This window comes from Ctenopharyngodon idella, chromosome 13, assembly GCF_019924925.1.
Source record: "Ctenopharyngodon idella isolate HZGC_01 chromosome 13, HZGC01, whole genome shotgun sequence".
Lineage (NCBI taxonomy): Eukaryota > Metazoa > Chordata > Actinopteri > Cypriniformes > Xenocyprididae > Ctenopharyngodon > Ctenopharyngodon idella.
In genome coordinates, this window is record NC_067232.1 from 6,082,939 (window position 1) to 6,101,734 (window position 18,796).

General features: G+C 36.6%; 1 protein-coding gene across 2 annotated transcripts; it reads left to right on the forward strand.

Moving 5' to 3' along the window:
* Nucleotides 1–2,131: 2,131 nt before the first annotated feature.
* On the forward strand, nt 2,132–15,371 carry six3a (SIX homeobox 3a). 2 transcript variants are annotated; one of them, XR_007933355.1, is made up of 4 exons: nt 2,132–2,969; nt 4,440–5,039; nt 7,452–7,592; nt 10,525–15,371. XR_007933355.1 is itself a non-coding variant. In XM_051918070.1 (2 exons), exons 1-2 carry the CDS (start codon nt 2,278–2,280, stop codon nt 4,630–4,632), a joined length of 885 nt encoding a protein of 294 aa, XP_051774030.1. In that variant the 5' UTR covers nt 2,132–2,277; the 3' UTR covers nt 4,633–5,243. The 2 variants fall into 2 exon arrangements, 1 of the variants encoding a protein (XP_051774030.1); XM_051918070.1 differs by lacking the exons at nt 7,452–7,592; nt 10,525–15,371 and having other exon boundaries at nt 4,440–5,243.
* The last annotated feature ends 3,425 nt before the right edge of the window (nt 15,372–18,796 follow it).

Below are 18,796 nucleotides of genomic sequence, written 5' to 3' on the forward strand. Positions count from 1 at the left end.
GCATGCTAACCGCGTAGTTGCCAACATTGGTGGATGGGAGGACACATTTTCGTGTGATAAGAAATGAGAGCAAGTTTGAATCGAGAGCTATAAGAAATGGTTTACTTACCTTCTCATACGACCGAGCTCTTCTCAGTGATCTCTGGCATGCTGTGACGACACGTAGCTTTATTATGGCTCTTTCAGGGAGACAGTGAACTCCGAAATTACGTGTTAAGTTTCAAACCCCTGATGTCACTTCACTTAAAAATGCTGAAACTAGAAACATGTTTAAATAATATATGCTCAGCTGCGAAATAATCCACTGTCTATTACTTTCTTATTTCATAGTCTTTGTCAGCAAATAAAAAGACAGCTAAACGTTCATCGGTATTGAGGACCTTGCTCCCCGCTGATTTTGGCATAGTATACAGAGCAATGAAAGCTATAGGGGATAAACAGACGATTAAACCAGGTGAATGAAGTTATTTGGGGATGCTAATGACTTGCTTAACGAAAACAAAGGCTATGTTAAACAAAGTGATTTTACGGCAACTTGGCACATTCTTTCTGTTTTTAAGCAATTTCTACTACATGCCAGAACTTTTTGCAAATCACATTTGAACCGTGCCATGCAAACACTGATGTCGCCAAATAAAAAACCTGGGGAAAAACCTGTATCATATGCCATAATTAAGAGCTTTTCTAAATGTAAAACAGCTTGACCAAGTGATTTTTAAAAATACGGTCAACAATGAAACAACACAGGTTATTTCCAGTCCAAAAAGCTTTCCAAAGGGACCACTTGAAGTGCCACTTGGAGTTACTTCACTTAAGTTTCCTGTGACAGAAGAACAAACAGATTTGATCCTGGAGACACAACGTGACCCAATACTTCTATTAAGATCTCTTCCCCGCCCCTCATTCTGCTCCGCACACAAGAGCTTGCAGTACATTTCTGTAAATCTGACATGGGTGGCTAAAGTTACCGGAATAGGAAATAAAGTTAATACAATAAAAATATTATTACATGTATGCTTATTTGATAAGATGGAATTCAGTATCTTAAAGAGACATACAAGTACCTGAACAGTTCTGGAAGTTGCATTAAATTATACTAAATTAGACAAAGTCTGGATGCTGCGGCTTTGTAGCTACACCTCATGTTCTCACAATATGGTCATTGTTCTTTATCGAGTGGACAAGTAATTTTTAAAACGAACTAAGCACTGTCTAAATATAATGCAGCACAGACTCTTTGATGCATGCCAAGAAACCCATACCAACACGCCGTTGGAAGCTGAATCTCGTGGCATAGTTATAGATTATATCCTTCATTCTCGTGAAAAGGTCTTTCAAATTTTAACGATCTAAAGTAGCGCACAATATTGGTATTATTTAACTATAGCTAACTGCAAAAAAAGTGTTTTAACCAAATAAAAATAAAATGTGCATCAACGATCACGTGCTTTTTTTCAACATGCGTGGGCAATGGGCCAGTGTTTGGTCTCTGAGGATAGTAAAGCATCAGCGGAGCCACAAGGATGCGCGTCCACTAGTAAACGGTTGTCACTGTGTGAGAATAGCATCGAAATAAAAAAAACGATCCGGGATTTTTCGGCGTGTGATATACACAGCGAACAAATCTGTTAATCCTTGTAGATATACAATTCAAGCTTTTACGGCTAATGTTTTAGGCTATGGGTTAAGCGAGCCGGCGTAACATCGTATCTTCTCCAGCTTCATACAAGGCGCTAAAGAATGAAATAGCCTATCTGCACCCTGTCGTAGATTCCGTTTTAGCGCTTCATTTAAATTCCCGTGTCCGTGACTGTCATCCCGAGACCCCACCCCTGCCTTCTCTCCCTACATATCTTCTTAACTTTAACGAGCCTCGTTAAGATCACAATAATATTCCACCCTCTAATTGCTCATTCCATTCAACAAATAGGCGAGACTCTGCTTCGACTTCACACGAGTCAAGGGAGGGAGGGTGCTGTTGAGATTGGAGTTCCTGATAACCCCCCGTGCGTGCAGCCGAAGTGGTGAAAGCCTCTACGTACTGGCTAATGATTGGCACGCTTGACAGTGATTGGCAGGGCTGCCACGACAACCCTACAACGACACCGAGAAGACCAATAGAAAAGCGAAACAAAATATTTCAATGCTACACTCACGGTGGATTTAGGGGGAGATATTATGAGGCTGGTGTCATTAGGCGATAGCTATTGAATCATTCAATCCGAATTCGTCGTTCTTTTTTCCTTGGCAAATTTCATTCTCTCTCAGGTCATTTCCATGGTTTTCAGATCGCCTTTAGAGCTTTATCCCTCTCATTTCTTCCTGCCAAACTTTGCTGATCGCCCTTTGCTCTTGGCGAGCAGTGCGCCCAGCACCAGGTCTCCCGAAGACTTGTCAATGTTTCAGCTACCGACCCTAAACTTCTCTCCAGAGCAAGTGGCGAGCGTCTGCGAGACGCTGGAGGAGACCGGGGACATCGAGCGGCTGGGTCGCTTCCTATGGTCGCTTCCAGTGGCGCCGGGTGCTTGCGAGGCGATCAACAAGCATGAATCCATCCTTCGTGCCCGGGCTGTGGTTGCCTTCCACACAGGCAATTTTCGCGATCTCTACCACATTTTGGAGAACCACAAGTTTACCAAGGACTCGCATGGTAAATTACAAGCGATGTGGCTAGAGGCTCACTATCAGGAGGCCGAGAAACTACGCGGGCGTCCCCTAGGACCGGTTGATAAGTACAGGGTGCGAAAGAAGTTTCCCCTGCCTAGAACCATCTGGGACGGTGAGCAGAAGACGCATTGTTTCAAAGAGCGAACGCGGAGTCTGTTGCGGGAGTGGTACCTTCAGGACCCCTACCCAAATCCCAGCAAGAAAAGGGAACTGGCTCAAGCCACTGGACTCACTCCTACACAGGTCGGAAATTGGTTTAAAAACCGGAGACAACGAGACAGGGCAGCGGCAGCAAAAAACAGGTCAGTCACGTTATGTATGTTTGCCTTTCCATGGAAATGTTGTTTAAACATTAGTAATAAACATATATATTAATAAATTAATTTTTGTGATATGTGTAAACACAATGTATTGTGTAAGTATTGCAGTAAATACAGAATCAAATAGATTTTACAGACATACAAAAAATGAGGGAGCGAGAGCGACGACATTTTAGTTGTGCCATGTGTAAGATGTTTAGAACGTCTTAACTAGAGCATAAAAACAAATAGATAAAATTACCTGTCTTATGTTTGTTAACATGTGAAAAATGCAATGGGAAAAAAAAAAAGTTTTTTTAAAAAAATGAAATGCCAAAAATAACATACCATGATTAAACATCATTAAACATCATGATCTTCACATCAAAGCTATTGTGTTCTGCCTACACTGTTACAAAATAGCCTTTAACACATCAAATATTTAAATCTTGAATCTTTAAATATTTAAATCTTGAAATTTTTAGATACTAGACATAACAATACAAATATGGATAAAGCCTAATTGGAGAAAAAAAAAGAAAAAAACTCTGTATGTAGCCTATAGCATTTCTCTTGTTGAAACACTGGAAAGTCAAATTTACCCAAAGTAATTGTCAATGCAAAGTATCAAAGATTCTTAGACAGAGACAAGTTTTACAACATGAGATTGTAAATACAAATATTTGTAACCCTGCGGACACACAACATTGAGAAATAAATCATTATTAATTATTCTAGGGTCTAGTGTTTGTTATATTTGACACTGTGCAAATTGTTAGGCTAAATATGTAACTTGCCAATGTACTTCATATTTATATTACACATAACACGGCGTAAATTAGTTAGAGTGAGTTTTATCTCTGATGATTTAGCCTAGTCAAATTATTTTTTACTCCTTAAACGCTAAATATTACTACAGTATGTGTCTTGGGAATAAAAAAGCAGCAGAAACTAAGTACACACTTTGACTGGTGTAACTTATTTATATTATTTAATGGATAAATCTACAAATTGCACTTGAATGGATGACAACACATCGCTAATAGAAGCAAGAACTATGACATTTTTGGTCTAAGCAATCTTTAACTGACGTCACCTAATTTTAACACAATTGAATTGAAAACAGTAGCCTACTTATTTGTATCATTACAAGATACAAATATCCTGAGAAGTCAATCAAATCTCAAGGATAGATTATAAATATGCTAATGTTTTGGTATGTAGACTTAATCCTTGTAGCAACATGGCTTTATGTATCGTATATAGCAGTAGCATCCACTTTATCACGTAAGCAAATGTTTAGAATTATTCAGTTCTATTTTTATCTATATCGTTTTAAAGAACTATGTTTAATATAGTTAATATAGCACAATAATTACATGAAAATGGAGGCGCGTTTTTCAGTGAAAAAAAAAAATGGCCTACAACTTTTATATTCTAATGGCATACCATTCTCTCACTTTTCTGCTATAGGCTCCAGCATCAAGCAATAGGGCAGAATGGCATGCGGTCCCTTTCAGAATCCGGCTGCACTCCACGCAGTTCGGCGGAGTCGCCATCAACTGCAGCTAGTCCAACGACCAGTGTTTCGAGTATGACAGAGCGAGTCGACACGGGCACGTCGATTCTTTCAGTAACATCAAGTGACTCGGAATGCGACGTATGATACGCAAACAGAGAAATATATACAGGAAAATGGACCTGAATAAACTTTATTAATTATCGGGGAATATGAAAAAGGACCAATTGATATTACTATTATAAAAAGGAAAAAAAAAAAGAAAAAAAAACATAAAAGCACGTGTTTTTCAAGCGCTTTCAATGGACCCCACACCTTTCCCCCACCCCATCACTTGCATGATATATATATAACTAAATATATATTTTTTTTCTTTCATTTTTTTGTATATGGGGAAATGCCCCACGTTTATTATGTCTACCAGGACCACCGTGAAGAGGGAATTACCAGAAACCGGTGTCCATCGCCTTTTTTTCTGTTTTAGTCCGAGTGACGACGAGCAGCCAGGATGCAATCCTCTTTTCCTTTATGTTCATCAGACAATCATTTGAGTCGTAAGCACCTTTTTACTACACTTTCTGTCACTGCCTATGTGGGGTACTGGTCAAATGTGGAACTGAATCGTTATGACTGTATCAGATTTTTATTTTTATTTCGAGATTTTATATTGAATTATGTATATCTTAAATAATGCGATCATTCTCCCAGTCTGTAATATATGTGTAGAAATAAGTCTGTAAATAATATTGCTATACCCATTCTCTTTTCTATCCCTGTTCACTTTTCTTGGCTTGGTGTCCCTACATAAACTATTCGTCAAAACGTAACTATTAAGTGCTCTAGGCGTTTTGTTTCTCTGTTTTATGCCATGAAAAGAACTCTTTAGTGACCATGAATTATCAGTCGAGAATAATGCAAAAGACAAAATACTGGATATCATCATCGACTGACCAAGTCTATTTCATGTTTCCAGTCCAGCGCTTATAACTCAATGTTACTTTCTTGCGTGCTTCTGTTAATGTATACGTTTCTAAACTGAAAATACAGTATTCCATTTTGTTATAAAACTGTATTATGTGTGTCATTTCCACAAATCATTTTCTTTAGCCTACAACAACATTTAAACTATTATCTCTCCAGTTTACGGAGAGCATGAAATAAGTTTATCACTCGTGTAACAAAAATTCTTCAACATAGCCTACACATAATTTGTAGTAGGCTACAGGAACTTTTTAAAACATAAAATCCGCTGTGACACGTTGAACATTCTTCTTTCTTTTTGTTAATAGTCAGTGGCTAATGTACACAATGCGAAAATTAAGTGTACACCATTAAATTGACTAATCATGGAGGACTCCTCCCCTGGACCAGTGTCCCATTGTAATCAACGAAACGGCTTTTCATTCCAAATTGAGCTAGGCAAGGAAAAAGCTACCTTTGGGCGAGTAGCTAACACTAACTCGCATTAACACACAGAAAACCATACAGAGGACGTAATTTAGAAGTTCAGTTAGTTTGCTCCAGAACTTTTACAGCGCACTTTAACAAACACAAATAGTTCATTGACATAAATACTAAAGGTAAATGTTATTCTATGAATGGAGAATAGCTTTAGCTACTAAACAATAAGACTTGAAGACTCACATCGTTCGTGTCTCTGATTTTAGTTATCCAAAAGTAGAGGAACATTGTAGATGTGACAAATAACTTAATCAAAGGCATTCATTTGTCGAATTTGTCAATGCCGAAGACAAAACTAACCAACCTTTTTTGAACCTTTATTAAAACCATTATTAGCCATTTGTATCATGGACTAATTCTGTTTAAATTAGTTAAAGACTCGCTTGTTTTATAATTGCAACCATAAGCTGATTTAACATTTCTTTATATAGCTATTTTGCCCCTTATCATCTATCCCTCCTCCTCTTATTCTCGTCTGTCCGTTTTACGGCAGATAACTTAGAGACTAAACGAAAGCTGTTGTTTCAGCTCCTACAACCGGTAATGCTAAATAAGGCTGTGTTTATTATTTCACTCACGTTCGTAATTATGTAAGGTGCTTTGTTCATGTCTTGTAAGTCATCTCAAGTTTAAAATTGAGCGACCATAAGGAAATACCCATTGATCCTAATGACACTTGATTACATAAAATGCTAAAATAAAGAAGCATTTGATTTGTATTCACTGGTATAGTTGATCGTGAGAGACTACTTTTTACTTCTGAAGTTCATCTGCAGAAAATAGATATGGACAATCAATGGCCGATGGAGCTCTCCAATCACTTTACACTGATCTTTATCATTCTGTCCTCTCAGACCACATTAATTTATCGGCCGATATACGTCTTGAACATGTTTACGACTGAAAATTGGTTTAGAGACGAGCAGTTTTCTTTTAAACTGTAATATCAATAGGCTAATGCTATTTGAAAATAAGATTGATAATATAACAGGTGGTAAAAACTTGAATTAATTAACGAGAATCGCTTATATTACATTAGGCTATATTGAATTTTTAGCTATCATATAAGACATCGCTAAAAAAAAAAAAAAAAAAAAAAAAAAAAACAATGGTTTGATATCTTTGAATACATGTCGCCTCATTTATTTGCTTACAAACGATGCTTTTCGTAGTTGCAAAGAGATGTGGGCCCTCATAAACTCTTGTTGTACACAAAGATTATTAATTCAATTACATCTTCATATATATGATAACTTGAGCAACAATAGTCTACATAACATTTTCATACACATCCAGTGCCTAAACGTGTGTATTATCCCTATGGCGAGGGTGTCAAAAAGGCAGAATAGATTTTTTTGTCCTGTTCCCATAACCTTAGACGCACAGAGACAAATGAATGCAATTGGACCGCAGACGGCAATAAGAAAAGATTGTACAGCCCTGTTTTTTCTCTGATTTCATCGGCTAACTGAACACAACTTTTCTATTCGTGTGTATTCATGCAGTTCTCAATGAGCGTCAGTTCCCTCTGACCCGGATTGAAAGCTTGGAGCCTCGGCATAGCCTGTCAGTGCAACCACTCTTGGCAAGACTGGGCCTTTCCCCTCCCGAAACAGTCCCCTTCTCACAAATAAGCACAGGACAAGGTACGTAGAGCTAGAATCCGCACTGTGAGTTAGTAGGCTATTGCGACTGTGGCAAAGATGTGCATTAGGCGGAAGTGTGTATAGGAGGACAATGATCGAACCGCTATTAAATGTCTAAAAAACTATTTAATTTTATACGCATAATGATAGTTTCTGTTATTTAAAAGCTGTAAGTTATATGATTGTTCGTGTTATCCCATTATGGGGAAATAATTCAACCCAAAAAAGTAGGCCTATTCAGTAGCCTATTTTCAGATCACGTAGGCTATAGCTAAATGTGACAAAAAACGTTGGCGGTAATTTCTACTTCAGATCTTTAGCTGCTCCTGAAGGACTGACATAGGCATTCTCACATCTCAAAGGTAACGTCACATCACTTCATTATTCTATATTTTACCCAACATAGACTATTGTTGAGTCCTTTGGATCAATTCTATATATATATTTTTTTTATTTTGGTCGGCTGCTCGCGTCTTTCCTTTTGGTTCAAAAAACTAAAAAGCTACTTCACGTGGAAAAACTACTTGGTTTTTAGAGACAGCCACTGATTTTTTATTTATTTTTTTGATAGAAAATGTACACGAATTACCAATGACTTTCATTCTGTAAAGTCGATTAACAACAACAAAAAAAATAAAATAATAAATCATTTAAAGGAGTACTGCGAGTGTTGTTTTTGACCCAGCAGCCTGTGATGAGGCGTTCTGGCAAGCAGGATTAAAAACTGTAATTCTATTACAGAGTAATTTAGAGGTCACAAGAGGCTATGATACAGGATCAGCAGTAAGATCAGAGTGTAAGAGCCCGTTTGAAGGTTAATTCGGATGAGATCCAACGAACTGTGGAAAAACTAAATATTCAGATTTTGTTTCTCCACAACAGCATGTAAGGTTAAAGAAATCTAAAAAACTTTCCGAATCATTCTTACACGTGGGTGGGTGTTGAGCAAGCAGACATGCGTCTCTTATACTGACGGAGACAACATATAACCTTCCTACACCTGCATTCACATTATAACCCAACTTAAAACAAGTCAAACAGATAGGCTATCGGTAGCTCAGTCATTTGTACAAAAACAAACAGGAAAAAATAGGCTACACATTTTACTATCAAATCTATTTTTTGGTGCTACACATTAGTTGCAGCTAAATGCGGTAGGCTAAAAAATACACACACACACAAAACATGATTTATTTGTAATGTTATGTTCAAATACCATAAGCTAGGCTATTCCCTTAATACAGTACACTTCGCGTACTGCCATCAGTATTGCACAAAAACAACAACATAAGCTTATAATAATAATTATTATTAATGCAAATATTATTAACTAATGCGACTTTAACCATAATAACAAATTTTCAGCTCTAACAGGGAAAGCTTTCTGTGATTTGATGAAGCAGGGCAATTTAATGGGTGCACATAAAGACAAAATCGATAAGATACAGCAAATAAAAATATCCACAATAACAGAATAGTAATAATGTGAGTGTAGATTTAGCTGAGACCAGGAGATATTGTGAAATATCTGTTTTTTAAAGAAAGAGGGGGTAGGAAGAGAGAGATTTTGGTCTCATATTTTATACATCTAAACAATACGCTCAGCTCCAAGAACCGTGCCCTGCCCCAGCTCTTCGCGCTCCCGTGCTCTACTGGCCCGCCTCGACTCTGCCTCCTCAATTAACGCCGCTCCTATTGGAGCCCCGCTGCGCGCCAGAGCTCGACCTCACAGCCTCCAATAGTCCTAACCGCCTCCTACGGCGATTCCGCTCAACAATCATGAAACCATTTAGCAATTGACTCATTCTGTAAATAATCTTTGACGCACTAACAAAGACGCTATTCGAGAGGAGTGTATTAGCATGAAAGCATTTAAACAGATGTCATGTTAGCTGCTGGTGTCTTGGTTGCACATCATTTAGATGAACTGCAACTGGCGTTTTTACTCACATTCATGCTCCAGAGGATAAAAATTAGATAGCCTATATTCAAATCTTTCTCTTTAGTACAAAAGCTAGAGAACTAGAATGTAAGATGCAGGACCCATTTACAGACATTTGCCTTATTATACAGACCTTTATAGATTTAGTAGTTCTAGTTGAATACTTTAATATATTTAATAATTTATACTTACAGAGCTTATATTCTATAACTGCAATAGCAAAACGTGTAAAATGTAAGTGTTGCATAGTTTACTTAACTGTTGTCTGAATTACTGAAAAAAGCAAAAGATGAGTTTCACCTCAGCTTGAAACATAGAACGGAGTAGGCTACACGTGAAAGGTGTGCATGCAGCTCAACTGTGTTCAAGTGGCCAGAAGCGCGTCTCATATACTGGTTGATCTCGTATGCGTGTTACGCCATCTTGTGGAGAAAAGTTCGAAGCGTCCTTGTAGCTCGCGTCTTCAAGCTGTGAACACATTTTTTAGAAAACGGTACAATGCAGGTATCCAGTCCACATGAACATAAAATTGTGACTATAATAGATAAAGGAAAAGCTACAAAATATGGTAACAATTTATTTTGCAGTTTATTTGTTACACGCGTTACATGTAATTACTATGTAATAACAGTAAATTACGCAGGTGTCCAGCCCACACGAACATAAAATTGCGACTAATAAATAAATTAAAAGCTACAAGATATGGTAACGATTTATTTTGCAGTTTATTTGTTACATGTGTTACATGTAATTACTATGTAATAACAGTAAATTATGCATAATTACATGAAACTAACCCTAAACCTGACCCTATAGTAAGTACATGTTGTTATTAAGTACTTAAATGTATAATCCACTGTAACAAAGACATCTTAAAATAAAGTGTAACCCAAAAAATCTTTGAATTTCAAATCAGTTATTTGAAATGAAGTTCAAACAGGAATAGCTCTACATATACATCTAAAAACACCTTTTCTTTTGTTGTTACAGTTAAGATGTGCAGCTTTGGTTGAGCCTCTCTTCACTTCATGCCCTCACTGGGAGATGATGCTGAACAAGCACACTGTGAACACATCAATAATTAATCGTATGTAAGTCAAATGATGTTTGAACACTGAACTGGATTTCCATTTGTGCTAGATCACAGAGTTAGATGGCTCGGAATGTAATGGAATCCGGACTCCCTTGTTCAATTTTTACCACTGATACCCTGAATTTCTAAGGACCGGATGTAAAAATCGAAGGGCTTCGCTGGAGCACAGCCTTTCTAAGTTAAACTACAGTCTAAGTGCCCGAGTTGGCGAACCATTCTAATAATGGACAGTAAAACACACTCTTAACTACAGGACTATTTCTTGGATTCCCGGCAGGGCTTTAAATAATCACATTGCACTCTCTCTGCTTGCAGCATTGCCTTTCAATGTTTTTTAAAAATAAATTAAAAAAGTTATTTAAAGGGATAGTTCACCCAAAAATGAAAATTCTGTCATCATTTACTCACCCTCAAGTTGTTCCAAACCTGCATGAATTTCTTTCTTCTGCTGAACACAAAAGACGACATTTTTGAAAAATTCATACAGGTTTGGAACAACTTAAGGGTGATTAAATGATGACAGAATTTTCATTTTTGGGTGAACTATCCCTTTTAAAAGAAGAAGAAAGAAAAACAGGCAGTCATTAAAACATTTATGCATTCATTAGTATTCTTTAGATATACTTCGTGTCTATTTAATTTTGTAATTCATATTAACACATTAATTTCCTATAAGTGCTAACTTCTACAGCCGTAGCCAAAAGTATTGGCAGTGATATACATTTTGTGTTTCACAAAGTTTGCTGCTTGAGTATTTGTAGATTATTTTTTCACGTTTCTATGGTATACTGGAAAACAATGATAAGCATTTCGAAGTTTATAGGGTTTTATTGGCAAAAACAAACAAACAAAAAAAAACATTCAATATATGCAGAGAGTCAATATTTACAATGTTGACCCTTCTTCTTTATAACCTCTGCAATTCGCTCTGGCATGCTGGATGCTCTGGGCCAAATCCTGACTGCTGGTGATCCATTCTTGCCTTATTTGTGCTCGGAGTTGATCACAATTCTGCTTGTCCACTCGCCTTTTGAGGACTGACCACAGGTGTTAAGGTGTTAATGGGATTAAGATCCGGGTATTTGCCACAGATCCAAAATTTCAATGTAGTGATCTCTGAGCCACTTCATTATCACTATTGCCTTGTGACATGGTGCTCCATCGTGCTGGAAAAAACACAAATCATCACCAAATTGTTCCTGGATCATTAGGAGAAGTTGCTCTTGCAGGATGTTTTGATAACATTCTGTACTCCTGGCAGTATTTTTAGGGAAGAATTGTTACACAGCCCACTCCCTTGGATGAAAAACAACTCCACAATGGATGCTTCACTGTTGGCACGACACAGTACTCATGGTAGCATTCATATTTTCCTCACCGGACGATCGATTTTCCAGATGTCACAATCAGTCGGAAAGGCACTTAATCGGAGAAAATAACCTTGCACCAGTCTTCTGCTGTAATCCTTGCACTTCTCACAGAGTTTGAATCTATCCAAAAGTGTTTGTCTCACTGTGCGTGCAGATGCACTCACACCCACTTGCTGCCAATATTGAGCAGCTCTGCACAAGTGGTGACACAATCCCATAGCTGACTCCTCAGGAGGAGACGGTCCTGGAGCTTGCTGGATACTCTAGGACATCCTGAGGCCTTCTTCACTGCAGTTTAACCTCTCCTTGAAGTTCTTGATGATCCGGTAAATGGTTCTTTCAGGTGTAATATTCTTTGCAGCAGTTTCCTTGCATGTGAGGCCATTTTGATGCAAAGCAATGATGGCTGCATGTCTTTTTTTGGAGGTAACCATTGCTAACACAAGAACACAATAATTAGATGCACTTCTTCCCTCTTTTTAGCAATCAGTCTTCAACAGTAAAATGTGAGTTTTTGTGATAAAATTAATTTCTAAAGTTCAGTCTGATGACTCTAGAATACAATGTGAATCAACACCACAACAACTGAAACAGCAAACTGCGAAACACAAAATGTATGTCACTGCTATGACTTTTGGCCACAACATCAGGTCAGGTAAATTTCAGTTAGTCACTTAGGCCACCTACTGGCCAAACGTGCAAATCAAACTCAAGAAAATAATTAGTATGAAAACCTTTTTTTTTTTTTTTAGACATTTGCTAAGAAATCCACATCAAGCTAAGTAGGGAGGCTGGGAAAAAAATGTTAAAAATCAATGTAAATTAGACTTTATATTGTAGATATAATAGGCCTATTATGTTATTATATATGTAAATGTTCATGGCCCCTTATGAATAAGGTTTCGAATTTAAAGTTCTAAACACCCAGATGGGTTAGAATGGGACTTACATGCCATTATTTTTTTTTAATAATGTATATGATTATTCATACCTGAGTTAGTCCTATAATATCCCCATGTTTAGGTTCAAATGAAAAACATATGGGTGGAGCTTTATCTTGGGTATGTGGATGCGAATGAAAAAGCCTCTGTTAGGGTCCAAGCTCCAGAACAGCTCTAGAACAGGGGTGCCAAAGACCAATATCCTGCAGAGTTTAGTTAAAACCCCACTTTCACACACACCTGCCTGTAATTTTCCTGAAAATCTTAATAAGCTTGTGCAGATGTGTACACACTGATTCCCTATATATGACTGGCAAAGACAAGGATCGAGGTTCACCTTCTCTTCGCTCCTCAAAGTGATGAATGGCTGCGTCCAAGAGCAAGATACATCTGAATCTTATGATCGTGTTACATCCTGCCAACTGAGATACCTTCATCTGATTGATTTTTGAAGGCAGCATGGATCTATCCTTTTGTTTAGCTCCAACCCTAATCAAACACACCTGAACAAGCTAATCAAGGTCTTCAGGATTACTAGAAAGTTACAGGCTGGTGAGTTATAAATAAATACTATTTATACTCATATTTACTTAGCATACCATACCTCATATTCACATTCCCTTGCATTGTATATAACATACCTGTACATATATTGTCTATTTTGTATATTGTGTATTTTTATATATATTTATTTTTATTTACTTATTTTATTGTTATTACCTGTCTTGTTGCTGTCATTCTGTCTGTGCACTGGAAGCTTCTGTCACCAAGACAAATTCCTTGTATGTGTAAGGATACTCGGCAATAAAGCTCATTCTGATTCAGTTCTGATTCTCCCTCCAGGACCGAAGTTGCCCATCCCTGGCCTATGATACTATCCTGTGAGTTCGTTACAGTTGATATAATAAAAATATCTTTTTTTTTAACCACTTTTTTCAACCTTTGATTTCATTTCTAGCGAGAAAAGATTATTAATTAAATATTCGCTTATTACCAAAGCTCTCTCTATTTTGTTGAAGATCATTACTATCATGTTGTAGATCAAGCCTGTCCGAAATCAGTCTCGGGAGGTACGTCCAGTTGCCCGATAGAGCATGCTTTCAGATGCAGCCATGATGCGTGGGTGCCCTTTTACTGTCAGAGAGCAATAAAATACACACACACACACACACACACACACACACACACACACACACACACACACACGCAATATATTAGGAATAATGTCAGGACACTTCATAGTGTAAGCACTGCATGGGGTCTTTATTGTTTTTATTATTTTATTTTATTATTTTTATTTATTTTCCCCAAAAACAGTTGATATATGATGTCAGAACCGTTGGATTGAGAACCACCTTACTGTTTCAGAATCTTTGTAAAAATGAGCTGAATCCGGCGCGTCTTTTTTTTTTTTTTTTTCCAAAATGTTAAATGTAAAAAAAAAAAAAAAAACTTCCTATTCATGGGCAATGGTTAAAATAGACAGTTTAACAGATTGCATTTATGCATTCATTTTATTTTTATTATTTCTTACTTTTTATTTATTTAAAAAAAAAAAAAAAAAAACAGATGTGAAAGCAGCGGCCATATTGCTATTTATACCGCATATTATAGCCTGTATAGCATATTCACACTATAAATTGGGGGAGCCCTTGCAGTACTGCCGCTGACTCTCTAGGTGTCGCGAACACCCCGTTAAAACCCCAGACTGGGTCATACAGCTTTCCAGGCCTCCCTGAGAATAATTAAAGGGACAGAGTTCACCCAAAAATGAAAACTGTCATTATTTAGCTACTCATCTTCAATTTGTTCTAAACTTGTATGAATTTCTTCCTTCTGCTGAACACAAAAGAAGTTATTGTGAAGAATGTCAGTAACCAAACTGTTGATGCCCATTGACTTCCATAGTATTTTTTTTTCATACTATGCAAGTCAATGAGGCCCATCAACTTTTTGGTTACCGATATTCTTCAAAATATCTTCTTTTGTGTTCAGCAGAAGAAAGAAATACAGGTTTCATACAGGTTTTTAAACCATTTGGAACAAATTGAGGGTGAATAAATGACGGGGTGGACCTATGGGTGAACTATCCAGGGTGAGTGAAGGTGATTGATATTAAATTGTGATGAACAATAAAAGTCAAATGCAGAGTGCATCCAGTTACAAATGTTACAATGTTACAAAACTGACAGTAAATTACATCGTGGTTCATTAATGGTGAAGCTATAATGCCATTTCCTACATTCGGTGGCAGTGTTCAACTAGTCTGGTAATAGTCACTAATTTGTAAAAAGTGCCATGTACAGTAATTAACAACTATGTGTGGCATACTTATGGCATATCTATGGGTAAATCTGCTTTGACAAAACATTCATTTTACCTAGAAAATGTACTTTTGACACAAAAGAACAAATACTTTTCCCTTTTCCATCAACTGAGTACACAGGGAGGAGAGTGACATTTATTTGTTGGAAAAAAACTTAGCTATATAGCGTATACTATAGAGGGAAAGAATCTGTAACTGTTGTAAGAGAGAGAGGTTATAAAGGTGCAAAAGTCCAAGATACCCTTACACAATGTTATCTCATCAAAGAGTCAAGATGCTGATGATGAAAGGTTGATTTGTGTCCACTGTCTATTAAACCTTTTTGTTGGTTTGTAGATTTAAGTAAAGATCTTAAATCTATATCTAATATCTGTACCTAATAAAAATATTTTTATCTTTTATTTCGCAATTTATATAATTTGTAATATTTATATAAATCGTAATTATTCAGTGTGTTCCAAGTCTCTCAACTTGCCTACATAATCTCCAATGAGATTCAGACAAGGCTTGTGTACTCTGATGGTCAGTCCCTCTCTGGATGCCCAACACTTATTCCAGTGAATGGAAAGAACCATCTTATCTTCCTCTTTCCCTCACAATGTTTGCTTGGAACTTTGTGGTTGTAGAAGAATACTTTTTTTAAAAATATATTTTTTTCTTGTATATTCACTCTTCTATTTTATAAGTGTCATTTACTCTCACGTGGGAAAATCTCACACATATTCTCAACAGATGTCAACAGACGTCTTTATTTTTCTTCTTTATCAACAATTACTTTCTTTGCTGCGACCTAAACATAAAACAACATGGGCCTAGGCGATGTTTCAGTCAAACAGCCTCTCTGCAAATACTCATTCGTTCACTAGATGGCGTCAATGACTATTGCGACCACTACATAAGAGCAGAGTTTCATTCATGCTCTCACACAGTCGCTATTATTTTTTGATGTTGTTTAGGTTGTAGCGAAGCAACCAACACACACACACCACGTCCAAAATTTCAGGTTTTATCATCCTGGTTTGGTCCCCACAACGTATAGGGAATACCCGGACCACACACACGCGCGCGTTTACTAAAGCTAAATGGGGACATAGACCTCTATTGTTTTTATATACAGTTAGTCTAACTAGCTTCTATATAAAATCTAGAGTTTTTATATTCAGCTAGTGTATAATACCCTAGTATTTATGCCTGGTTATACACTATTCTATATAACATAACCCTGCTCTAACCTTAACAGAAAACTTTCTGTTTTTACAAATTTGTCTTTAACTTTATTTATTTTTATACCGGTTTTACAAATGATGACGCGTCCTCAAAATGAGGTTTTGTCAGATTTAGCTCAATTCTGGGTACATTTGTCCCCCCTAGAAATAGTTACACATTCACATAGGCCTACTTCTTTCCAATGAGTAGCAAAGCCACCTTGTGTCTTGTGATTTAGCATACACTTCTGGAACAACCTGGGCTCGATACTTTCTCTTCAGTTCTTGCGTCAAACTTACCAGCGACCAGGGGTGGGGAATGCGTGCGATTTCTGCGTTAGAAGCTCAGTACAACGTTTAGCTATAGCCTACTATTTCTATGCGTCATGCGGAGTGCAGTGAATTATGCTAAGTTATGCAGCAAGAGTTTAGCTAAAATTGTGTTCAGCCTCAGTATTAAAAGTAGGCTACTTAACGAACATATTCCTTATGGATAAAAGTATCAGTAAACGTTTAGGGGAAAATAAAATCAATGCAGGATGTGCACAAAACGCAACTATTTGACGCCCAAAACAAGTGAAGATGTTTCATATGTCTTATTTGTGAAAATGTATCTGAGAAGAATTGACACGTACGCCCCGGTTAAGACCGGATTTGTCATAGAAGAGATCTTGTCAGCTAGGACTGTGTCATTGTCATCATAAAGAAGCCTGCACCTGTAGAGTATAGCCTAAAAAGAAAAGAAAAAAAAAAGTATTTTTGCCATTAGAGAAACTCATTCTCTAGAACTCTTTATTAATTAACATAGGCTACATGCATAACGCCGAGTTGACAGTTAACTATTTCCAATGAGTAGGCTATTCTAAGATTATATGTGGAATTTAATAATGCGTTAACTCTTATTACATGATTATTGTCATTTGATGATTATTACATGATCTTATTACAGATAACTGATTCCCATTCGCTTTTATTTAAATTAGCGCACACAAGTCGTTTAATCACTACTCATAAAGTTCCATGAAAGTATTTATTTTTTATTATATAAAATGTTTTTCCAAGGACGTTATTATATCATAGGCTTTGCAAATAGGCTATTTATGAGTGAGGTGAACCTGGATTAGAGCTACAAATTATAAAAATGTTAAATCCCGTGGAACAACATAAAGAATAATTCTATAATATTTATCTACATTGTTTTCATGATAATGCGTAATTTATTTATTTGTATCATTGTTCGTTCATATATGTATACATGCCTATTCATTTATTTGGTGGAGTACGGGAGTCATGAAATTAGGCCTATCCAGTTCTGGTATTCAGGTTAATGATTAATATTGCTCCTGAAGCACAAAATATAAAATTGTTGGCAGAATTATACAAACAATGATAACATAAACAAATGCATGTTCAAACTTGGTGTATCGAAATTTTTTTGTCTTTCTACCGAATTCTACTTGAGTCAAACTCTAAACAATGACATTTTTAGTTGGTATTAAATAAAAATTAAAGAAGGCGTAAATGAAAAATGAAGTGAATTTTTCTTTCTTTTTTTTTTTTTTTTTTTTTTTAAGCTGTCTAAAATAAAATAGTTTTAAAGGTTATAAACGACGAAGAAAAGTCCTTTTTCAACTTTAAAGCCAGGATAGGCTTTAGTATTTGACCAATACGCATTACTTATGCCTGTAGTTTAGAGCAATAACAATTTTAAATAAAGAAGCATTACATATATAAACTGGATAGGCCTAACTTCATGACTCCCTATTTTTATTCATATATAACCTATTAGTTTTCAATGAGACCGGACTATTTTGACAGACCAAGCCCCAAAAAATCTGTGTGGAAAGTCACAGTGCAAAACTGCTGCAAACACAGATTAAAAAAAAGAAAAGAAAAGAAAAGAAAAGAAAAGAAAAGAAAAGAAAAAGAGATAACAGCAACGAGAGAGGTAGTGAAGTAGACTGGTGATGGAATGCAACTAACGTAAAATTGCAAGACTATTAAACGTCATCTCCTCATAAACAAACTTTCCAGCATTAACTCAGCGTATAAGATTGCATTTATAGCGTATTAGCCTCACTACTGAGAGAGCTTTTCTTTACATCTTATGCCCGAATTTTTTACGACCTGTCCGCCTCTCTTAAAGCACGCATAACATAGGCTATATGCAGCGTTATAGGCATTTGTTGATTTCTGAAAAGGACATGGACAACATTAGCCTATAGTACGCTACATAAGCTATACTCTGGGGATACAAACCTTGTTTTTTGAGAATGCTATACTGCAACAAACTTGGTGTTTCGTATGTTCATGGGGCTGCTCAAAGT

Excerpts from the sequence above, each read along its gene's own strand:
- six3a (XM_051918070.1), top strand. The coding sequence starts at position 2,278 with ATGGTTTTCAGATCGCCTTTAGAGCTTTATCCCTCTCATTTCTTCCTG. Across the intron at positions 2,970-4,439 it reads GCAGCGGCAGCAAAAAACAG|GCTCCAGCATCAAGCAATAG; the intron begins GTCAGTCACGTT and ends TTTCTGCTATAG.